Here is a 26,089-nt window from a genome sequence, read left to right on the forward strand (position 1 = left end):
TCCATGTGTTAGTCATTTTTTATTCCTAAAGGAGAGAAAACAGAGGAACCACCTTGGAATAGTCATTCAATAATGATAATGAGCTCATGTGGGCACCACACTTGGGCATCAAACTTAGATATCTGGCCAAAACTTTATTGAAAATTATGTCTCACAGGTGGGCAACTCCTCTTCAATTCCTTGGACAGTATGAAATTTAAATATGTAAATCAGCAAATCATTCATAGATTTGTAAATATCTGTGGGAGGTTCACATGTAATCACCTAACTGAACATAAATTTTTGTAAAGAAAAATATAATATCTTAGAACAGTATAGTCCAACAGAACTTCATGCAATAATGGAAATGTTGTATATCTGTGCTGTTCAAGGTACTAGCTACTACCCACATATAGGTATGAAAACTTAAAATGTGGCTGATTAGACTAAGGAACTGATATTTAGATTATGTTTAATTTTAATTAAAATTTATTTTTAAATACTTGTGCCTAATCACAGCTATATTGGACAGAACAGTTGTAGAAGACAGAAGGGCAATATGGACATTACCTATTATATGGCATGTATATCCTATTATCACCCTGAAGTATGAAAAATATTTCATATAAAATAATGTCACTTCATATAAAATAATTAAAAGACAATGAAGATTCTATTCTTGGATTTTTCAGCCTGTACAAACTTACCTTCATTTGCTTGAGAAAGCAAAGGCCAATTCAAAATTCAGGCCAATGCATAAGACTAAACTGAACAAATAACAAAACTATACAAACATAAATACATAAACTTAAAAATTAAAACTAATGCATTTTTTCCAGTTATGTATTAGAGTCATAAATTAGATAATTGGGTGTGAAACTAAAACCTTAAGAGTCTTTACTTGTTCTTTTTACATTATATTATATATGCTAGTTTCTCCTTTTATAACTTCTAATAATAATTTGTATTCTCCCTCTATAGCTCTTATTAAAAGTGTAATTATTCTTTAATTAATATAAATGTTAGTATCAGTAACATCATTAAATACTTAGATTGTCATCAATTTTTTCTCATCTTAGCCAAAATTTAATTTTTATTATATTTGTAAAATATGTTTACTCACTACCATCCCCAATGCCTATAAGAATGTTGTGACGGTATTAACCACTAAATATTGTGTTTGCCAAGAATTAGCAAAATAGTATTAAGTTCCATGGATTTTATGAAGTTCAATTTAGAAACTATTTTTTCTACCCATAGATGAGACACTTCAGGTTTGAGCCTTCCTCAAAGCCTTTTGAAATATCTTTACAAAAATAAAATTATCATTAATAGCTCTTTAGTTAGATCAATTTATAATATGAAATACTGTATTTGTATTTGTCATTATGGTCATAAAATTATATTTTTTCTTAAAGTATACAATTGAAGAATAGTTGATAACTTTGCACTTGTAAATAGATGTAGATATGTAAAATGTTTCCCTTGTTAAACATTCTATTCAAAGGAAAGGCAAATTATTTTTTGGTTTATATGAATAAAATACTAATAAAATGTTCATTCTAGTTGTATGAATTTAAAACAAGTTAACCGGGGCGCCTGGGTGGCTCAGTCGTTAAGCATCTGCCTTCAGTTCAGGTCATGATCCCGGGCTCCTGGGATCGAGCCCCGCATCAGGCTCCCTGCTCCACGGGAAGCCTGCTTCTCCCTCTCCCACTCCCCCTGCTTGTGTTCCCTCTCTCGCTGTGTCTCTCTCTGTCAAATAAATAAACAAAATCTTTAAAAAATAATAAAATAAAACAAGTTAACCAATACCCATGGATTACTGAATTTGATTTTTTAAACTTCACATTGAAGTAAATCGAGGAGAGAGGAAGATGGCAGCAGAGTAGGATGACCCAAACTGGTACTATTTCAGAAATGCCACCTTAAATTTAATAATAAATGTTTAATTCTTCTACCAAGATATATTATGGTTCCAGATTTGAATAAAAATGTAAGTGAATCTCAGCATAAAAAAATCCAAAACTTTGCAGAATTATCTTCAAGCTGTTCAAGAGGAAAAAGATAAATGTTTTTGAGTATTATAAAGGATCATATATAGACAATTATAATACTTCAGTAATTAAAAAATATAACTATATAATCTCACCATATATTCTAGTGAATGCATGTTAAATACTTTACAATTTTATATTAATTACACTTCCTCCTTGGAGGCTTAGGAAGAAGCCAGAACCAGAGAAGACTTTTTTTAAAATTCCATAATCTGACTCCATGGACATGAAGAGAAAATCGGTGCTGTTCCAAGTTATATTTTCCAATTTGACATTTTGACATGTGATTTTCAGTCTAATTGTGCTTCCTCATTTAAAAAAATAATAAAGTTAATTAAATAACATTGTGTTGTTAATTTCCAAGAAAATTGAATTTTTAACACCTGTTTCTACAGGGGGGAAAAAAAGGAAATTCTGTGTATTTTACACAAGGTTTTATTCTTATCAGAGTTTGTGTATTTTCTCCCTCTACCAGAGGTTTTAGCTGTATTTTTAGATGTATACTCTTGTCTTGGATGGATATTTTATACTTGATTTTTACTTTTGGGGGTGTAAAAGCATCCTAGACAACTGAAATCTACAGTAAAATATTTTAATTCATTTAGAGTAACCATGGTTAATTATTTTTTTATTTAAATTCAATTAGCCAACATATAGTACATCACTAGTTTCAGATGTAATGTTCAATGATTCATCAGTTGTGTATATCAACCAGTGCTCATCACATCACATGCCCTCCTTAATGCCCATCACTCAGTTACGACATCCCCCCACCCTCCTACCCTTCCACAAGCTTCTGTTTGTTTCCCAGAGTCAAGACTCTCCCATGGTTTTTCTCCCTCCTTCATTTCTTCCCATTCAGTTTCCCCTCCCTTCCCCTAAGATCCTCTGTATTATTTCTTATATTCCACATATGAATGAAACAATATAATTGTCTTTCTCTGATTGACTTATTTAACTTAGCATAATCCCCTCCAGGTCAATCCACGTCAATGTAAATTGTAGGTATCCATCCTTTCTGATGGCTGAGTAACATTCCATTGTATATATAAACATATTCTTTATCCATTCATCTGTTGAAGGACATCTCAGGTCCTTCTACAGTTTGGCTATTATGGACATTGCTGCTATGAACACTGGGGTGCAGGTGCCCCTTCATTTCACTACATCTGTATCTTTGAGGTAAATACCCAGTAGTGCAATTGCTGGGTCATAGGGTAACTCTATTTTTAACTTCTTGAGGACCATCCATACTGTTTTCCAGACTGGCTGTACCAGCTTGCATTCCCACCAACAGTGTGGGAAGATTCCCTTTCTGCACATCCTTGTCAACATTTGTTGTTCCCTGCCTTGTTAATTTTAACCATTCTAACTGGTGTAAGGTGGTATCTCATTGGGTTTTTTTTTTAAAGATTTTATTTATTTATTTGAGAGAGAGAGAGAATGAGAGACAGAGAGCACGAGAGTAAAGAGGGTCAGAGGGAGAAGCAGACTCCCTGCTGAGCAGGGAGCCCGATGCAGGACTCGATCCCGGGACTCCAGGATCATGACCTGAGCCAAAGGCAGTCGCTTAACCAACTGAGCCACCCAGGCGCCCTCTTATTGGGGTTTTAATTTGTATTTCCCTGATGCCAAGTGATGTTGAGCATTTTTTCATGTGTCTGTTAGCCATTTGTATGTCTTCTTTGGAAAAATGTCTATTCATGTCTTTTGTCCATTTCTAGACTGGATTATTTGTTTTTTGGTTGTTGAGTTTGATAGGTTCTTTATAGTCTCGGATACAAGCCCTTTATCTCAGACATCATTTGCAAATATCTTCTCCCATTCAGTAGGATGCCTTTTAGTTCTGTTGACTGTTTCCTTTGCTGTGCAGAAACTTTTTTTATCTTGAAGTCCCAATAGTTCATTTGTGCTTTTGTTTCCCTTGCCTCTAAGAGATGTGTCTTGCAAGAAGTTGCTGCAGTGAAGGTTGAAGACGTTGCTGCCTGTGTTGTCCTCTAGGATTTTGATGGATTACCATCTCATATTTAGGTCTTGCATCCATTTTGAATTTATATTTGTGTATGGTGTAAGAGAATAGTCCAGTTTCATTCTTTTGCATGTGGCTGTCCAATTTTCCCAACATCATTTATTGAAGAGACTGTGTTTTTTTCCATTGAATATTCTTTCCTGCTTTGTCAAAGATAGTTCCCATAGAGTTTAGGGTCCATTTCTTGGTTCTCTATTCTGTTCCATTGATCTATGTGTCTGTTTTTGTGCCAGTACCATGCTGTTTTGATGATCACATATTTGTAATATAGCTTGAAGTCAGACATTGTGATGCCCTCAGCTTTGGTTTTCTTTTTCAACATTCAATGGCTATTCAGGGTCTTTTCTGGTTCCATACAAATTTTAGGATTTTTCTTCCAGCTGTGTGAAAAATATTGATGGTATTTTGATAAGGATTACATTGAAAGTGTAGACTGCAATGGGTAGCATAGACATTTTAACAATATGTGTTCTTCCAATCCATGAGCATGGAATGTTTTTCCATCTCTTTGTGTCTTCCTTAATTTATTTCATAAGCGTTCTGTACTTTTTAGAGAACAGATCCTTTACCTCTTTGGTTAGGTTTATTCCTAGGTATATTATGGTTTTTCTTGCTATTGTAAATGGAATCCATTCCTTAATTTCTCTTTCTTCAGTCACATTGTTAGTGTATAGAGATGCAACTGATTTCTATGCATTGATTTTGTATCCTGCCACATTGCTGAATTGCTGTATGAGTTCTAGCAATTTTGTGGTGGAGGCTTTTGGGTTTTCCACATAAAGTATCTTGTCATCTGCAAAGAGTGAAAGTTTGACTTCTTCTTTGCCAACTTGAATGCCTTTTATTTCTTTTTGTTGTCTGATTGCTGAGGCTAGGACTTCTACTACTCTGTTGAACAATACTGGTGGCAGTTAACATCCTTGTCTTGTTCCTGATGTTAGGGGAAAAGGTCTCAGCTTTTCCCCACTTAGAATGATATTCATTGTGGGCTTTCCATAGATGGCTTTTATGATACGGAGGTATGTTCCCTCTATCCCTAAACTTTGAAAAGTTTTAGTCAGGAAAGGATGCTATGTCTTGTCAAATGCTTTTTCTGCATCGAGTGAGAGGATCATATGGTTCTTGCCTTTTCTTTTATTAATGTGATCTATCATGTTGATTGATTTGTGAATGTTGAACCACCCTTGCATTCCAGGAATAAATCTCACTTGGTCATGGTGAATAATCCTTTTAATGCACTGTGGGATCCTATTGTCTAGTATTTTGGTGAGAATTTTGGCATCCGTGTTCATCAGGGGTATTGGTCGCTAATTCTCCTTCTTGGCATCGTCTTTGTCTGATTTTGGGATCAAGATAATGCTGGCCTTATAGAACGTGTTTGGAAGTTTTGTTTCCAATTCTATTTTTTAAAACAAGTTCAGTAGAATAGGTATTATTTCCTCTTTAAATATTTGATAGAATTCCTCTGGGAAACCATCTGGCCCTGGACTTTTGTTTTTTGGGAGGTTTTTGAATACTGTTTCAATGTCCTTTCCGATTATGCATCTGTTCAGGTTTTCTATTTCTTCCTGTTTCAGTTTTCATAGTTTATAAGTTTCCAGATTGCCTAATTTGTTGGCATATAGTTACTCATAATATGTTATTATTATTGTTTGTATTTCCTTGGTGTTGGTTATGATCTCTCCCCTTTCATTCATGATTTTATTAATTTGAGTCCTTTCTATTTTCTTTTGGAGAAGTCTGGCTAGAGGTTTATCTATCTTCTTAATTCTTTCAAAAAAACAGCTTCTAGTTTCGTTGATCTGTTCTGCTGTTCTTCTGGTTTCTATTTAGTTGATTTCTGCTCTAATATTTATTATTTTTCTTCTCCTGTTCAGTTTAGGCTTTATTTGCTGTTCTTTCTCCCACTCCTTTAGGTGTAAGATTAGCTTGTGTATTTGAGACTTCTCTAGTTTCTTGAGAAAGGCTTGTATTCCAATGTACTTCTCTCTTAGACTGCCTTTGCTGCATCCCAAAGGTTTTAAATAGTTGTGTTTTCATTTTCATTTGTTTCCATGAATTTTTAAAAATTCTTCTTTAATTTTCTGGTTGACCTATTCATTCTTTATTAGGATGCTTTTTAACCTCCAAGTGTTTCAGTTCCTTCCAAATTTCCTCTTGTGATTGAGTTCAAGTTTCAAAGCATTGTGGTCTGAACATATGCAAGGAATAATCTCAATCTTTTGGTACTGGTTGAGACCTGATTTGTGACCCAGTATGTGATATATTTTGGAGAAAGTTCCATGTGCACTCGAGAAGAATGAGTATTCTGTTGTTTTAAGAGGGAATGTTCTGTATATTTTATCTTTGACATCTATCTAATACAGTGTGTCTTTCAAAGCCCTTGTTTCCTTGTTGATCTTCTGCTTAAATGATCTGTCCATTTCTGTGAGTTGGATGTTGAAGTCCCCTACTATTTATGTATTATTATCAATGTGTTTATTTACTTTGGCTCTTAATTGGTTTATATAATTGGCTGCTCCCATGTTGGGGGCATAAATATTTACAATTGTTATATCTTCTTGCTGGATAGACCCTTTAAGTATGATATAGTGTCCCTCTACATCTCTTATCACATTCTTTGGTTTAAAATCTAATTTTTCTGATATGTGGATTGCTACCCTTGCTTTGTCTTGAGGTCCATTAGTTGGTAAATTGTTCTCCACCCCCTCACTTTCAGTCTGGAGGTGTCTTTAGGTGTAAAATGAATCTCTTGTAGAGAACATATTGATGGGTCTTGCTTTTTTTTCCAATCTGTTACTCTGTACCTTTGGATGGGAGTATTCAGCCCATTTACATCCAGAGTAACTATTGGAAGATATGAATTTAGTGCAATTGTATTGCCTATTATGTCCCTCTTTCTGTAATTTTCTCTATTTCTCTCTGGTCTATGTTACTCTTGGGCTCTTTCTTTGGTTACAGGATCCCCCTTAATATTTCTTGCAGTGCTAGCTTAGTGGTCACATATTCTTTCAGTTTCTGTCTGTACTGGAAGCCCTTTATCTCTCCTTGCATTCTGAATGACAGTCTTGCTGTGTATGTATTCTTGGCTTCATAGTTTTCTCATTTAGTATCCTGAATATATCATGACAGCCCTTTCTGGCTTACCAGGTTTCTGTGGATAGGTCTGATGCTAATCTGATGTCCCTCTATCTGTATGTAAGGAGCCTTTTGTCTCAAGCTACTTTCAAGATTTTCTCTTTCTCTAAAATTTGTAAGCTTCATTATTATGTTGGGGTGTTGACATATTTTTATTGATTTTGGGAGGCATCCTCTCTACCTCTTTGACTTGAATGCTTGTTTCCTTTCCCAGATTAGGGAAGTTCTCAGCCATTATTTGCTCAAATATACCTTCTGGCTCTTTCTTTCTTTCTTCACCCTCAGCCACCCCAGTAATTCTGACATTGGTATGTTTCATGGCATTATTAATTTCTTGAATCCTTTTCTCATGAGTTATTACTTGTTTTTCTTTATTTTCCTCAACTTCCTTTCTTTTCTTAAGCCTGTCTTCTAGATCACTTACTCTCTCTTCTGCTTCATTAACCCTAGCTGTTAGAGTATCTAATTTAGACTGCATCTCAGTGCATATTTTTAAAAAAATATTTATTCATTTTATTTGAGAGAGAGAGAGAGCATGAGCACAATTTGGGGGAAGAGCAGAAGGAAAGGGAGAAGCAGACTTCCTGCTGAGCAGGGAGCCTGATGTGGGGCTCAGTCCCAGGACTCCAGGATCATGACCTGAGCCAGAAGCAGATGCTTAACCGACTGAGCCACCCAGGCACACCACAGTTAGTGCATTTTAAATTTCAGCCTGATTAGATCTCATTTGTTCACTAAGAGATACTCTACTGTCTTTTATGCTTTTTTCAAGCCCAGGTATTAACTTTATTATTGTTATCCTGAATTCCATCTCTGACTTTTTACTTATATCCATATCAACTGGATCTGTGGCAGAGAACATTACCTCTTGTTCTTTCTTTTGTTGTGAATTCCTCCTTCTAGTGATCTTGCCCAGAGAAGAAGGGATGAGCTCATGAACTGAATCAAAAATATCAACCACATTCCAAGCAAAATACACACTAGACAAATCTGAAGCATTCAGAAACCAAAACAGATAAGCAAAATAAAACAAAACAACCAAAAGGGCGGGGGAAGAATATAATCTCACAGGGTGGACAAAACACAATGATTCACTTGTTCCTGAGTGAATTTTGGTCTCTGTGTTAGAATACTCTAAATCCCAAAATTGCAAAGAAAGCAAAACTTACATATTTACAAAATTAAAATTGAATAAAGTGAAAAAAGGCCAGAATGAAACATACATCTAAAAAGTATAGATGTAAAAAATAAATGTTAAAAAGCAACTTAAAAACAAATCATTGATAAAATAAGAAACTAGTTGAAAAGGGAAAAAAGGGGAAAAAAAGGAAAAGAAAAATTTTGGACTGAAAGATAAATGAATCACGAGAAAAAAACCTCGAGTTCTATATACTCGAGGAGTTTTACAGTTTTATGGGATCCATAAGCAAGTTGTGTACCTGTTCTTCCAATTGGTCTTCTGAGGGAGGAGCCTGCTATGCTGCTTCTTAGGTGTCTTTGCCTATGCAGAGTTGCACCTCCCCTTGCCAGGGGGCTGGTCCTCTATGTGGTTTTTGTTCCCTGAAGGCTTTCCGTGCCTCTTTAGATGATCAAATTAAAGATGGCCCTGGGCTGACCTCCAGCTCCAGAGCCAAAAGTTCACAGTCCTCCCTCTTCAATAAAACCTCTGGGATCAACAGTGTTCACTTTGGTGTGTACTAAACTCCAAAGACTCTTTCAGTGTGTGCCCACAGTGTTCCTCCTGGGGGGAAATCCGAGGGTCCTGTGTTCCTGCCCTTTGTTGTGCCTTGACGCTGAGAGTGGTCACAGGATCATGCATGTACCTGCTCCACCGCTCCTGGGGGATGGCTGAATGTCACCATACTGTCCTTTATGGGCCTGCCACCCTGAAACTATTGCCTGGTTGTGGGCACACCCGTTCTACCCCTCCTGGAGGATGACAGTGGTCTGCACAGTCCAGTCCTTTGCAGGGTTCCCAGGCAGCAAGCGGTCGCTTGATGGCCTAGTTTGCAGTTTATGGTGGCCAGAGCTAGGAGTCCCCTCCTGGACTCACTGACCATAACCAGTTTCCCCACTCCACTGCTTGGGCATTCTATTGACTCAGGCATCCCCATTAGTTCTATGACTTCTAGGATCCTGAGACCACACTGACCCACCTAGAATTCTGTCCTTTCAATCCCCTGAGCCCCTTCAGACAGGGATGTCTCTCACTGGAGCCGATTTCTAAGGGTTCTAAATTTATCCTCCAAGGCTGTATCACTTTCTGGTAGCCAGATTATGGAGGCTCCCTCCCCCCTCTGTTTATCTCTTGATATCTCCCCTCAGATTCACGTCTCCACACCTCCCGCCTTGCAAAAAGCAGGGGATTTTTCTAACTGTAGAGTTTTTTTCTTACATCTCAGGCTGAGTTCATGGGTGTTCAGAATAGCTTGATAGTTATCTAGTTAAATTCAAGGGTCCAGATGAAATGAGGTACCCTACTCTACAGCCATCTTGCCTCAGTTAATTCACTCATAACTGAATTCACCATGTGAAACACTGACAACTCTTTATACTTTTTCCTTTTGTAGACTTTAATACATTATATAAGTGAGTTACACTTATTACCATAAAATGCCATGAACTGAAAAGCTCTCAGACCATCTTAAAGCACAACTCTCTAATTTTGCAAATGCATGGAGATGCTAAGCAACTTGTTTGTGGTCACGATACTAGTTACAGACACATTTGGGACTTAGAACTTAAGTCTTCTGACACCTATTTCTGAGCTGATCCTCTGTCATGTGGCTTCAACAGATTGAACACTGGTCTCATTACATAAGTTAAAATATGTTTCATTGTATGTTTTCTAGGGTCAAAGTATTTTTGGACTTGATGTCATTGAAACACCAGAAGGGGACAAGATGCCACAACTGGTTGTTCAAAAGGAGTTAGATAGAGAAGAGAAGGATACATATATAATGAAAGTAAAGGTTGAAGATGGTGGCTTTCCTCAAAGATCAAGTACTGCTATTTTGCAAATAATTGTTGCTGACACAAATGACAACAGCCCAGTCTTCAAGGAGGATGGGATTGAAGTCAATATACCAGAAAATGCTCCTGTAGGTACTTCAGTGACACAACTCCATGCCACAGATGCTGACATAGGTGAAAATGCCAAGATTCACTTCTATTTCAGCAATCTAGTCTCCAACATCGCCAAGAGGCTATTTCACCTCAACACCACCACTGGACTTATCACAATCAAACAACCACTGGATAGGGAGGAATCACCAAACCACAAGTTACTGGTTTTGGCAAGTGATGGTGGATTGATGCCAGCAAGAGCAATGGTTCTAGTAAATGTTACAGATATCAATGATAATGCCCCATCAATTGACATAAGATACATCATTAATCCAATCAATGGCACTGTGGTTCTTTCAGAAAATGCTCCACTTAACACCAAAATTGCTCTCATAACTGTGACAGATAAAGATGCTGACCATAATGGCATGGTGACATGCTTCACAGATCATGAAGTCCCTTTCAGATTAAGGCCAGTATTCAGTAATCAGTTCCTCCTGGAGACTGCTGCATATCTTGACTATGAGTCCACAAGAGAATATGCCATTAAATTACTAGCTGCAGATGCTGGCAAACCTCCTTTGAATCAATCATCCATGCTCCTTGTCAAAGTGAAGGATGAAAATGACAATGCTCCTGTTTTCACCCAGCCTTTCATAAGTCTTTCTCTTCCTGAGAATAACTCTCCTGGCACCAAGTTGACAAAAATAAGTGCAATGGATGCGGACAGTGGGCACAATGCTGAGATCAATTATCTGCTAGGTGTTGATGCTCCATCTGAATTCAACCTAGATCGTCATACAGGCATTCTGACTGCAGTGAAGAAACTGGATAGAGAAAAACGCGAAAAATATTCCTTCACAGTTCTGGCAAAAGATAATGGGATGCCATCATTAATAACCAATGCCACAGTTTTAGTGACCATTCTTGATCAGAATGACAACAGTCCAATTTTTACTCACAATGAGTACAACTTCTATGTTCCAGAAAACCTTCCAAGACATGGCACGGTAGGACTGATCACTGTAACTGATCCGGATTATGGAGAAAATTCTGCAGTCACTCTCTCCATTTTAAATGTGAATGATGACTTCACCATTGATCCACAGTCTGGTGTTATCCAACCAAATATTTCATTTGACAGAGAAAAACAAGAATCTTATACTTTCTATGTAAAGGCTGAGGATGGTGGTAAGGTATCACATTCTTCAACTGCCAAAGTGACCATAAATGTGGTGGATGTCAATGACAACAAACCAGTTTTCATTGTCCCTTCTTCCAATAACTCCTATGAATTGGTTCTACCATCCACTAATCCAGGCACAGTGGTCTTCACAGTACTTGCTGTTGACAATGATACTGGCATGAATGCAGAGCTTCGTTACAGCATTGTAGGAGGAAACACAAGAAGTTTGTTTATAATTGACCAAACAACAGGCAACATCACACTAACAGAGAAATGTGTTGTCACAGACCTTGGTTTACACAGATTGATGGTTAAAGCTAAGGACTTAGGACAACCTGAATCTCTCTTCAATGTTGTTATTGTTAATCTATTTGTGAATGAATCAGTGACCAATGCTACATGGATTCATGAACTGGTGCACAGAAACATTGAAACACCAGTGACCCCAAATATTGAGACAACTGATACATCCTCACCCACCAGTGACTATGTCAAGATCATGGTTGCTATTATTGCTGGCACCATAACTGTCATCCTTGTTATTTTCATTACTGCTGTAGCAAGATGCCATCAATTGCCACACATTAAGGCTGCTCAGAAAAACAAGCAGAATTCTGAATGGGTTACTCCAAACCCAGAAAACAGGCAGATGATAATGATGATGATGAAGAAGAAGAAGAAGAAGAAAAAGAAGAAGAAAAAGAAGCATACCCCTAAGAACTTGCTGCTTAACTTTGTCACTATTGAAGAAACTAAAGCAGATGATGCTGACAGTGATGGAAACAGCATCACACTAGACCTTCCCATTGAGCTGGAAGAAAAAAACATCGGCAAGTACAACTGGGGCACTATACCTACTACCTTCAAGCCTGACAGCCCTGATTTGGCCAGGCACTACAAATCTGCCTCTCCACAGCCTGCCTTCCATATCCAGCCTGAAACTCCCCTGAATACAAAGCACCAAATCATCCAGGAACTGCCACTTGATAACACCTTTGTGGCCTGTGATTCCATCTCTAAGTGTTCTTCCAGCAGTTCTGATCCTTACAATGTTTCTGAGTGCAGCTATTCAGCGACAACTTTCAAAACTCCTGTGTCTGTACACATTAGACCGGTAGGTAATCCAAGTTCTAAATAATCTTTTTAACTTTATTTTATTTTTTTAAATTATTTTCAGCTGAAGTAGAACTTTATAGAATCTATTGTATTGACTCCAACAATCAAAATGATTATATTCTGCAGAAGTATCAAAATAAATATATGGTTTCATTTTAAGTTTGGTAGAAAATCATGGTAAAATTACTCTTGATGGTAGGAAAATTTGGTGCTGAATGATGACTATAACAGGGGAAGTGTTGTCTGCAGATGGAAGTATGACACAACTTGCTAGAGAATATACTTGAAAGACCTTAGAATAAAGGTCCTGGCTCTGTCTTCAGTATCATTATGTGCATGAGGATCAAAACAGTCAGGGCTAGATACATCACAGTAAAGCTTTTTAGAATCTGGTAAGAAGGTCTTGGTGTTTAATGGAGTTGAGAATCCCAGCTTCACTTGGGAAAAACTGTGTCTGCTCAGGAAAATAAAATAGCATCAATATATCCTCCTTACCCATATGCTCCCAAACTGCCACAATGAAAAGAGAATGTTATTTTTAGATTAGGAACCCACCTTTATTCTGTTTCATAAAATCTTTATTTATACAATGTAACAAGAATAGGATTAGAAAAATAAAGACATGCTGTTCATTCTTATATTCAAGCCAAAACATGAAATATATATGAGATCTCTATTTTGGACATCCATTTAAGTATTTGCATATTTGTGTAAGGTATTGAAAGCCCTCCAGGAGACATTCTTAAAAGATAATGACTTTTGGATAAGGAAATATGTTTGCTTTCTTTAATGGGCCTGAAGGAAAGTATGGGCATATTAAGACCCAAGAAATGTATGTATAATAATTTAAAACCCAATAAACTTATGAAAACAAGAGCTTATACAGTGATTTCTCTCTGTATTCTGTGGAGAAATGATTACAAATTTATCTAGAAATTCATAAGTAAATTAAATGATTTAAGTATGGTTACTTCTTTAATAAAGTCAAGAAATAGAATTTATCTACATCTTTTGAAATTATGTCACATGTTGATTTTATTGTTTTGTCTGTGTTATGTTTAAAAAAGATCTTCATCTCAGTTTCAGTGAATAAAGTCTTTTGAAAACCCATTCAGGCTTAATAAAATGGTTGTAATGTTGAAGTCAAACTGGGTATCTTCTCACCAAAATTAGAAATACTAAAGAAATCTATCAGAATTCAAAATAACAATGAAGATAATAATTTACCATAATTTAGGAAATGGTTTTAAGAATCAAAGTCATTCAAGAATATGCATATTTAAATTATACAATAACATTATCCATTCTTAATCACACAGTGAAAGTAAGATATCACTCCAGTTGTGGGTGCATTTTTGTTACAATAAGTCCATAATTATGCTATTGCAGACAGTAGAATAGAACCCTATTCTTTGTATACAGAGTTCTGTTATGCTTTGAATGAGTTTACAAGGTACAAGGTGTGAGATGCCTAACATCTCCTCAAGGTTTGTTTTTGTTTATATGTAATCATTTATAAAGGTGCTATCATTTTCTAATTTTACTGCTATTATTTTACTTATTATAAACATTTCTCAACAGGAAATTATTTTTTATGAACAACAATTTCTGTGTGTTGTCTATCTTTTGTGTGTGTGTATGTGTGTGTGTGTGTGTGTGTGTGTGTGTGTTGTGTATCTTAATAACACTTTCCCCTGGACTAAATTTGTGGCTCACTTAAAAATGTATACAAAGGGGGGGGTGGTTTGTGAATTACATTAGCAGATTATCATTTGTGTTAGATTGGCTCATGAAGTTTGTTAAAAGAGTAAATTCTGGTTTCAACAGTTTTTGAAGGCATGAGATGTTTTATGGGTTAGGTTTATTAGACTTGAGAATATAAATGTACAGTAAGCAAGGCATAAATGAAGAAAATATTGAAATATTTTCCAAATATCTTCCTCTTTTCATTTGTATTTTTTGATATTTTGTAATTCTTAAAAAGTCAAATAAATTAACTTTTTCCACAATGACATTTTCTTTTATTTAGCTAAGAGATCTTTTCCTAAACACAGGACAAGTAACTTCATGAGATAGGCAAAATATGAAAAGTGAATGTTAATTAGAATAAGTTCTTGGTTATCACTAGGTTTTTATTAGCTAAAAGGACCATCCTACAATCAATTTTCAGATGACTTATTTTATTTTTTCACATCTTAAAAAAATAGATAAATTATATATTTTCTGTCATTGGTTCACATTACTAAATTACTAAATATCTGCTGGACATGAATTGATGAAATTAGGCAAATTAATATAATATTAGAAATAATTTGATTCTTATATTTTGTGCTACATTTGCAATATTCTTTAATCTTTCTATATATTCTTCAATTTCTGATTAATGCCAGGAGAGGCATCTTATATTTACTGATGTTGCAGAACACTAAGATAAGTGAGAACTGAAGAAGAATATATGTATTTAAAACTTTCAATATAGTAGGTGTGTTCTTTTTAAAGAGACATCACACAAAATGGGGAAAAGTGTCAACCAACACAACAAAAATTCATTGTTCCTTAAGGAAATTGTGACAATGAAATAAAATATTATTGTTAGCAGAGGGCAAAACTGTTCCAATTGATTTTAAACAAAGTATAAAATACATTTTCAAAAGGAGACTTTGGGATGATATTTACATTTAGCTCATTATTCACCTAAATAGAAAATGAAAGTAAAGAAATGAAATGGTTGTAGTAGGCTGTAATATATAAGAAGATTTAGCAGAAATTTCATGTTTTCAACAGGGAATCAAATATTTTCTATAATTATTTTGGCTCAGATGTTCTGAAAAATGATAGAATATTCATTAGAAATATATCTGTTTGGGGGCACCTGGGGGGTTCAGTTGTTAATCATCTGTCTTCGGCTCAGGTCATGATCCCAGGGTCCTGGGATCGAGCCCCGCATCAGGCTCCCTGCTCCACGGGAAGCCTGCTTCTCCCTCTCCCACTCCCCCTGCTTGTGTTCCTGTTCTCATTATCTCTCTCTCTGTCAAATAAATAAATAAAATCTTTAAAAAAATTGAATTTAGAGTCAGTCAACCAGCAACCACTATTTTGTACAATATTTACTAATATATTTGTTTCAACACAAAATAATACTGCCTCATTTTGTTATTTTATTGCCTGCACTCATCACTGTTCAATTACATGGTGTAATTTTGTATCTACATAGGCATGATATGAAGCCTGATCTCAAAAGAAATGACATAGGAAAAGCAGATCTTAAGAAACCTTACATGAAATTAATCCACACACTGTAAATGCTTCCTATATGTGCTCTTATGTAATAGACAAGTTGTTTTAGATTTTTTTTGTAGCTTAGTTTTTGTCTACTTTAAATATTATATAGATTTAAGTATTTAGCATATTCAAAGCTGCTGTGATAACATAAAGTTTTGTGTGTTGTGTATAATTACTATTTTTTTATTTTTTATTATGTTATGTTAATCACCATACATTACATCATTAGTTTTTGATGTAGTGTTCCATGATTCATTGTTTGCATATAACACCCAGTGCTCCTCCATGCAGAACGTGCCTTTTTAAAGAGAACTATTGAGCAATTATTTCTTCATGTATTATGTTTGTTCCTACATTATTTCTGGGGTTTTATGTGGTATTTGAAATAGACATAAAATTCTAGGTTAGTCATAAACTTTTATTTTTATTGCACATGCAATATACCTTCATTGTAAAAAAATAAAGAAAATTGTAGATGTATTTATGTGAAGAATTATTTAATTGTTTTTATTTGAAGCTATATTAGTAAGTTTTTCTTTATAACTTAGTAATTTTGTTAAAGTTTCTATAACTTTTGGAAGTCCACTTTAAAATTACAAAATTATTTTCTTCTTTTTATTTTATAAATTATACATGCAGGATTTTTTTACATATAGTGGTAATTCACTGATTTATTACATATATTATTTATTTCTATAGATGAATTATTGGACAAATTGATGTAATAGTGGTTTGATTAGTTAATAGTGTAATACAGAGGCACACTATATATTACCACCACAAGACTAACCTCCACTCACTGAAAATACCAAGTTTGATGAAAAAAAATTTTTTTAAAGATTTATTTATTTTAAATAGAGAGAGAGCACAGGGAAGAGGAACAGAGAGAGAGGGAGAGAGAGTCTGAAGCCGACTCCATGCTGAGAGTGGAGCCCAATGCAGGGCTTGATCTCATAAGCCCTGAGGTCACAACCCTTTAAAATTAAAAAGAATGCCATCTAAATTTCTTCTTCTTCTTTTTTTTTTTTCCATCTAAATTTCTGCCAAAAGTTCCCTTAGAACAACCAAGTTAGGGGTGCCTGGGTGGCTCAGTTTTAAGTGTCTGCCTTCGGCTCAGGTCATGATCCCAGGGTCCTGGAATCAAGTCCCACATTGGGCTCCCTGCTCAGCAGGAAGCCTACTTCTTCCTCTCCCACTCCACCTGCTTGTGTTCCCTCTCTCACTGTCTTCTCTTTCTGTCAAATAAATAAAAAATCTTAAAAAAAAGAACAACCAATTTATTTAATCATTGCTAGGAATTATAATCAACTTTTACTCTTTTCCTATTCAAGCTAATCTCAATCCAAATTGCTTTAAACTCTCCTTTTTAAGTGATTAAGTATATTGGATTATCCACATATACAGATACTATTCATGTAGGAGTAAAATTTTTTTGTCAAGGAAAATAAAATCACATTGCATTAGGTTTCAGGTACTCAAAATGATGTAATAGTGAAAAAGTATTTCAATGGACATTCTAGAGACATTTGCACTTTTCCCCCTGTTCTGGAGTATTAAATGTATTAATTATTTGTTTACATACTTCATAGAAATGCTATTCTTTTGACATACAGTTAATAAGAAGGACTTCCACTTTTTTGTCTTAATACTTGAAAAACATGAGACAAAACAATGCTTTCATTAGATACACTATTAGAAAAATATTTATGTAATACTACTTTTACTCTATTTCATGGTAGTCAGAAGTAAATGAATATGCAACTCTGGTGAAAAATATCATTTTTCACAGTCCATAAAATGAACTTTAAAACGTATTTACTTGTTTTATTACATATCAATTCGAAACGCTGACACCTTACACAAAAGTATTTCCAGTAATTGAAGCACAAATAGCTGTTCAGTGTCACAACCTTGAAGTAATTAAGAATTTAAAAATAAAATCTGACCAGCTCTTTAGGTATGTAAACACAGACCTAGTGTCATATTTATTTTTTAAAGGTATTATTTATTTTAAAGAGAGAGAAAAAGAGAGAGAGAGAGAGAGAGAGGGAGAGAGAGCACACGAACAGGGGAAGGAGCAAAGGGAGAGGGAGATAATCTCCAGCAGAATCCACGCTGAGCACAGAGCTCAACGTGGGGCTGGTCCCACAACTCTGAGACCATGACAGCCAAAACCAAGGGTTGGATGCTTACTCTACTGAGTTAACCAGGCGACACTAGTCCCCTATTTAAAGTGGGGGAAAAAAAACACAGAAAACCAAAATTGCATGGACTCTGGAAAATTAACTTATGAGTTCCTTAATTAGAGATTATATTTCATTATTGATTTTATTCTTTTGATCACACCATTCAAAACTTTATATTGGGTGCATTTTGCAGAAAACTGTATATATTATTTATACTGTTCAGAATGCATAATATTTTTTCACACAAATACAGTTATTCAAGAGAAGGTACAGGGTTCTCTTCCAGATAAGTATGGCGGCTTTGAAAATGTACCAAAACATCTGGATGTAAAATAGAATTTAAACATGGGGAACTTTTGTCTACCTGGCAAATTTGTTTGAATTCATAAAGACAAAGACTTTATGTAATACTACAGAAAAAACATAATTGTTTCATTTTACATAGAAACAAATAATTTGACGATTTATAATTATCATTATATGATACTTTTAACATTTAACAACAAAGTTCCACATGGAACTACAATTCAACTTTACATATATAAATTTTAAATATCTATGGAGCTATGCACACATTTATTTCAAAAGTCACACGATTTGTAGAAACAAGGAGAAATGTAAAATTGACTTTTAAGTGTGATCATTGAAAGATAGACACATCAAAGTCTAGAAATTAATATACCTAATTGTGTGTTTAGAGGAAATTTTTTTTAATTTGATTTTTAAGTTATTCCAATATAGTGGGATTAAAATGGGTTAATATATAATAAATACAGATATGTTGGCATTTATGTGTATATATTTATGTGTTATTTTGTTTTATTTAAATTCAAGTTAGTTAATTTATAGTGTATTATTAATTTCAGGGTAGAATTTAGTGACTCATCCATTGGATATAATGCCCAAGTACCCTCTTTAATGCCAGTCACACAATTATCCCATCCCCCAACCCCCTTCTGTCCAACAACCATCAGTTTATGCTCTATAGTCAAGAGTCTCTCATGGTTTCTCTCCCTCTCTAATTTTGACCTATTTTATTTTTCCTTCCCTTCTCCTATGCTCATCAGTTTTGTTTCTTAAATTCCACATATGAGTGAAATCATATTGTATTTGTCTTACTCTGACAGACTTATTTAACTTAGCATGATGCACTCTAGTTCCATCTACATGGTAGCCAATGGAAAGATTTAATTCTTTTTGATGGCTGAGTAATATTCAATTGTATATAAATACCACTCTTCTTTATCCATTCATCCATTGATGGGCATCTGGACTCTTTCCATAGTTTGACTATTGTGGACATTGCTGCATTAGGGTGCATGTGCCCCTTCGAATCACTATGTTTGTATCCTTTGGAAAAATACCTCGTAGTGCAATTGCTGGGTCATAGGGCAGTTCTAATTTTTAACATTTTAAGGAACCTCCATACTGTTTTCCAGAGTGGCTGTACCAGCTTGCATTCCCACCAACAGTATAAGAAGGTTTCCTTTTCTCCACATCTTCACCAACATTTGAGTTGTTCATTTTAGCCGTTCTGATTGGTATGAGATGGTATCTCATTGTGATTTTGATTTGTATTTCCCTGATGCCAGGTGATGTTGAGCATTTTTTCATGTGTCTGTTAGTCATTTCTAATGTCTTCTTTTAAGAAATATCTGTTCATAAATGTAGGGACCCGAAGGGGTACGTGCACCCCAATGTTTATAGCAGCAATGTCCACAATAGCCAAACTGTGGAAAGAGCCAAGATGTCCATCGACAGATGAATGGATAAAAAAGATGTGGTATATATACACAATGGAATATTATGCAGCCATCAAAAGGAATGAGATCTTGCCATTTGCAACGACGTGGGTGGAACTGGAGGGTGTTATGCTGAGTGAAATAAGTCAATCAGAGAAAGACATGTATCATATGACCTCACTGATATGAGGAATTCTTAATCTCAGGAAACAAACTGAGTGTTACTGGAGTGGTTGGGGGTGGGAGGGATGGGGTGGCTGGGTGATAGACATTGGGGAAGATATGTGCTACGGTGAGCGCTGTGAATTGTGTAAGACTGTTGAATCACATATCTGTACTTCTGAAACAAATAACGCAACATATTTTAAGAAAAAAAAAGAAAAAGAAGAAAATAGCAGGAGAGGAAGAATGAAGGGGAGCAAGTCAGAGGGGGAGACGAACCAGGAGAGATGATGGACTCTGAAAAACAAACTGAAGTTTCTAGAGGGGAGGAGGGTAGGGGGATGGGTTAGCCTGGTGATGGGTATTAAAGAGGGCACATTCTGCATGGAGCACTGGGTGTTATGAACAAACAATGAATCATGGAACACTACACCAAAACAAATTATGTAATATATGGTGATTAACATAACAATAAAAAATTAAAAAAAAGAAATATCTGTTCATGTATTCTACCCATTGCTTGACTGTTTCTGTGTGTGTGTGTGTGTGTGTGTGTGTGTGTGTGTGTGTGTGTCTGTTGAGCTTAAGTTCCTTATAGATTTTGGATACCAGCCCTACAGCCAATATATCCTTTGCAAATATCTTCTCCCATTCAGTAGGTTGCTTTTTAGTTTTGTTGATTGTTTCCTTTGCTGTGCAAAACTTTTTATCCTGATGAGGTCTCAATAGTTTATTTTTGCTTTTGTTTCCCTTGCCTCTGGAGACACGTCTAGCAAGAATTTGCTGTGGCCGAGGTCAGAGTTTGCTGTCTGTGTTCTGCTCTAGGACTTCGATGGATTCCTGTCTCACATTTAGATCTATGGTGTAAGCAAGTGGTCCAGTTCCATTCTTCTTCAGGTGGCTGTTCAATTTTCCCAACACCATTTGTTGAAGAGACAGTCTCTTTTCCATTGGATATTCTTTCCTATTTGTCAAAAATTAGTTGACCATAGAGTTGAGGGTCAATTTCTGGGTTCTGTATTCTGTTCCATTGATCTATGTGTCTGTTTTTGTGCCAAGACCATACTCTCTTACAGCTTTGTAATATAGTTTGAAGTCTGGAATTGTGATGCCTCCAGCTTTGGTTTTTTCCATGTTACTTTGGCTATTCTGGGTCTTTTCTGGTTCCATGCAAATTTTAGGACTGTTTGTTCCAGCTCTGTGAAAAATGCTGGTGGTGTTTTGAAAGGGATTGTATTAAATGTGTAGATAGCTTTGGGTAGTATAGACATTTAAACAGTATTTTTTCTTCCAATCCATGAGCGCAGAGTATTCTTCCATTTCTTTCTGTCTTCTTCAGTTTCTTTCATAAGTGTTCTATAGTTCTCAGAGTATGGATCTTTTACCTCATTGGTTATTAGGATTATTCCTAGATATCTTATGGGTTTTGATGCAATTATAAATGGGATCGATTCAGTGATTTCTCTTTCTGCTGTTTTGTTGTTGGTGTATAGAAATGTAACAGAATTCTGTGTGTTGATTTTATATTCTATGACATTGCTGAATTCCTGTATCAGTTCTAGCAATATTTTGGTGGACTCTTTTGAGTGTTCTATACAGAGCATCAAGTCATCTGCAAAGAGTGAAAATTTGACTTCTTTGCCAATTTGGATGCCTTATATTTCTTTTTGTTGTCTTATTGCCAAGACTAGGATTTCCAGTACTACATTGAACAACAGTGGTGAAAATTGTTATCCCTGTCATGTTCCTGATAGGGAAAAAGCTCATCGTTTATCCCCATTGAGGATGATATTTGCTGTGGGTCTTTTATATATGGCCTTTCTGATGTTGAGGCATGTTCCTTATATCTTTAATTTATTGAGGGTTTATCAAGTAAGGATGCTGTATTTTGTCAAATGCTTTTTCTGAATCTTTTGAGATGATCATATGGTACTTATCCTTTTTTTTTCATTAATGTAGTGTATCACATTGATTGGTTTGCAGATGTTGAACCACCCCTGCGACCTGAGAAAAATCCCACTTGGTTTGATGAATAATCCTTTTACTGTGCTACTGGATTTGACTAGCTGGTATCTTCTTTAGAATTTTTGCATCCATGTCATCAGGGATATTGGTCTCTAATTCTCCTTTTTAGTGTGGTCTTTATCTGGTTTGGGAATCAAGGTAATTTTGGCCTCATAGAATGAGTTTGCAAATTTTCCATCCTTTTTTATTTTTTGAAACAGTTGCAAAAGAATAGATAGTAATTCTTCTTTATTTTTTATTTATTTTTATTTTTAATTTTGTTATATTATTTATGTCAGTCACAATACAATACATCATTAGTTTTTGATGTATTGGTTCACTATTCATTGTTTTCATATAAAACCAAGTACTCCATGCAGTATGTGCCCTCCTTAATGCCCATCACCGGGCTAAGCCATCCCCCCACTACCCCCAAAACCCTCAGTTTGTTTCTCAGAGTCCATAGTCTGTCATAGTTCACCTTTCCCTCCAATTTCCCCCCTTTCATTTTTCCCTTCCTTCTCCTAATGTCTTCCATGCTATTCCTTATGTTCCACAAAAAAAGTAAAACAGCATGATAATTCTCTTTCTCTGCTTGACTTATTTCACTTAACATAATTTCCTCCAGTCCCATCAATGTGATGTAAAAGTTGGGTATTCATCCTTTTTGATGGTTGAGTAATATTCCATTGTATATGTGGACCACATCTTCTTTATCCAATCATCTGTTGAAAGGCATCACAGCTCTTTCCACAGTTTGGCTATTGCGGACTTTGCTGCTATGGACATTGGGGTGCATATGGCCCTTCTTTTCATGAAATATGTGTCTTTGGGGTAAATACCCAGGAGTGCAATTCATGAGTCATAGGGTAGCTCTATTTTTATTTTTTTTAAATTTTATTATGTTATGTTTATCACCATACAATACATCATTAGTTGTTGATGCGGTGATCCATGATCCATTGTTTTCGTATAACACCCAGTGCTCCATGCAGTATGTGCCCTCCTTTATACCCATCACCAGGCTAACCAATACCCCCCCCCTCTAAAACCCTATTCGTTTCTCAGAGTCCATAGTCTCTCATGGTTCATCACTCCCTCTGATTTCCACCCCGTTCATTTTTCCTTTCCTTCTCTTAATGTCTTCTATGTTATTCCTTACGTTCCACAAATAAGTGAAACCATATGATAATTGACTTTCTTTGCTTGACCTATTTCACTTAGCATAATCTCCTCCAGTCTCATCCATGTTGATGTAAAAGTTGGGTATTCATCCTTTCTGATGGCTGAGTAATATTCCATTGTATATATATGGACCACATCTTCTTTATCCATTCATCTGTTGAAAGGCATGTAGGCTCTTTCCACAGTTTGACCTTTGCAGACATTACTGCTATGAACATTGGGGTGCATATAGCCCTTTTTTCACTACATCTGTGTCTTTGGGGTAAATACCCAGGAGTGCAATTGCTGGGTCATAGGGTAGCTCTATTTTTAAATTTTTGAGGCACATCCACACTGTTTTCGAAAGTGGCTGTACCAACTTGCATTCCCACCAACAGTGTAAGAGGGATTCCCTTTCTCCACAACTTTACAACATTTGTTGTTTCTTGCCTTGTCAATTTTTGCCATTCTAACTGGTGCAAGGTGGTATCTCAAAGTTGTTTTCATTTTAATTTCCCTGATGGCTAATGATGATGAATGTTTTTTCAGGTGTCTGTTAGCTATTTGTATGTCTTCTTCAGAGAAGTGTCTGTTTATGTCTTCTGCCCATTTTTGTTTACTTGATTATTTGGTTTTTGGGTATTGAGTTTGAGAAGTTATTTATAGATCTTGGAAATCAGCCCTTTGTCTGTAGTGTCATTTGCAAATATCTTCTCCCAATCTGTGGGTTGCCTCTGTGTTTTGTTGACTGTTTTCTTTGCTGTGCAGAGGCTTTTTATCTTGATGAAGTCTCAAAAGTTCATTTTCACTTTTGTTTCACTAGCCTTTGGAGATGTATCTTGAAACAATTTGCTGTGGCTGATGTCAAAGACGTTACTGCCTATGTTCTCCTCTAGGATTTTGATGGATTCCTGTCTCCCATTAAGGTCTTTCATTCATTTTCCGTTTATCTTTGTGTATGGTGTTAGAGAATGGTCGAGTTTCATTCTTCTGTACATAGCTGTCCAATCTTCCCAGCCCATTTATTGAAAAGGCTGTCTTTTTTCCGCTATTTTTTCTTGCTTTATCAAAGATTATTTGAACTAAGAGATGAGGGTCCATATCTGGGCACTCTCTATTGTTCCATTGGTCTAGGTCTGTTTTTTTGCCAGTACCATGTTGTCTTGGTGATCACTGCTTTGTAATATCGCTTAAAATCAGGCAACATAAGGCTCCCAGCTTTGTTTTCCTTTTTCAAACTTTCCTTGGCGATTCGGGGTCTTTTCTGATTCCATACAAATTTTAGGATTGTTTGTTCCAGCACTTTGAAAAATGTCATTAGAATATTGATTGGGATAGCATTGAAGGTATAGATTGCTCTGGGTAGCATAGACATTTTAACAATGTTTATTCTTCCAATCCGTGAGCATGGAATATTTTTCCATCTTTTTGTGTCTTCTTCAATTTCTTTCATGAGTGTTCTGTAGTTCCTAGAGTATAGATCTTTTACCTCTTTGGTTAGGTTTATTCCGAGGTATCTTATGGTTTTTGGTGCTATTGTAAATGGAATCATTTCTCTAATTTCTTTCTACAGTTGCATTGTTAGTGCATAAGAAAGCAACTGATTTCTGTGTATTGATTTTGTATCCTGCCACATTACTGAATTGCTGTATGAGTTCTAGTAATTTGGGAATGGAGTCTTTTGGGTTTTCCACAGAAAGTATTATGTCATCTGTGAAGAGAGAGCGTTTGACTTCTTCTTTGCCAATTTGAATATATTTTATTTTTTTTGTTGTCTGATTGCTCTTGCTAGGACTTCTAGTACCATGTTGAACAATACTGGCGAGAGTGGGCATCCTTGTCGTGTTCCTGATCTTAAGGGAAAGGCTCTCAGCTCGTCCCCATTGAGAATGATATTCACTGTGGGTTTTTTATAGATGGATTTTATGAATTTGAGGAATGTTCCCTCTATCCCTATACTCTGAAGAGTTTTAATCAGGAAAAGATGCTCTATTTTGTCAAATGCTTTTTCTGCATCAATTGAGAGGACCATATGTTTCTTCTCCCTCTTCTTATTAATGTGTTCTATCACATTGATTGATTGTCAAATGTTGAACCACCCTTACATCCTGGGGATAAATCTCACTTGATCATGGTGGTTGATCCTTTTAATGTATGTTGGATCCTATTAGCTAGGATTTTGTTGAGAATTTTGAAATCCATACTCATCAGGAATATCGGTCTGAAATTTTCCTTTTTGATGGTGTCTTTACCTGGTTTGGGGATTAAGGTAATTCTCACCTCATAGAATGAGTCTGGAAGCTTTCCTTCTGTTTCTATTTTTTGAAACATCTTCAGGAAAATAGGTATTATTTCTTCTTTGAAAGTTTGGTAGAATTCCCCAGGAAATCCATCAGACCCTGGACTCTTGTTTTTTGGGAGGTTTTGGATCACTGCTTCAATCTTGTTACTGGTTATTGGCCTATTCAGGTTGTCAATTTCTTCCTGTGAGTTTATAGGGAGTTATAGGTTATAGGTTTCCAGGAAGGCATTCATTTCTTCCAGGTTGCTCAATTTATTGGCATATAGCTGTTGATAATTTCTAATAATTGTTTCTATTTCCTTGGTGTTAATCGTGATCTCTCCCCTTTCATCGATAATTTTATTAATTTGGGACCTTTCTTCTTTCTTTTGGATAAGTCTGTCCAGTGGTTTATTGATCTTATTAATTCTTTCAAGACCCAGCTTCTAGTTTCGTTGATCTGATCTACTGTGTTTCTGGTTTCTAATTCATTGATCTCTGCCCTAATCTTAATTATTTCTCTTCTAGTGTGTGGCTTAAGCATTGTTTGTTGCTTTTTGTCTAGTTCTTTAAGGTGTAAGGATAGTTGGTGAATTTGGGATTTTTCTTTTTTTTTTGAGTGAGGCTTGGATGGCTATGTATTTCCCCTTAGGACCGCCTTTGTGGTATCCCATAGGTTTTGGTCTGATGTGTTTTC

General features: G+C 35.7%; 1 protein-coding gene across 4 annotated transcripts in view; it reads left to right on the forward strand.

Moving 5' to 3' along the window:
* The window catches only part of LOC112828530 (protocadherin-11 X-linked), a 639,354-nt gene that overhangs the window by 131,491 nt on the left and 481,774 nt on the right, over positions 1–26,089 (forward strand). For all 4 annotated transcript variants that reach the window (XM_073880940.1, XM_073880941.1, XM_073880942.1 and 1 more), the window contains exon 3: positions 10,056–12,569. In XM_073880940.1, coding sequence (XP_073737041.1) covers positions 10,056–12,569 — 2,514 coding nt within the window. The remainder of the gene's footprint in view (positions 1–10,055; positions 12,570–26,089) is intronic.

The sequence above is a fragment of the Callorhinus ursinus genome, unplaced genomic scaffold (assembly GCF_003265705.2).
Source record: "Callorhinus ursinus isolate GAN/ISIS: 27379988/994484 unplaced genomic scaffold, GSC_fseal_2.0 scaffold40, whole genome shotgun sequence".
In the NCBI taxonomy this organism is placed as follows: domain Eukaryota; kingdom Metazoa; phylum Chordata; class Mammalia; order Carnivora; family Otariidae; genus Callorhinus; species Callorhinus ursinus.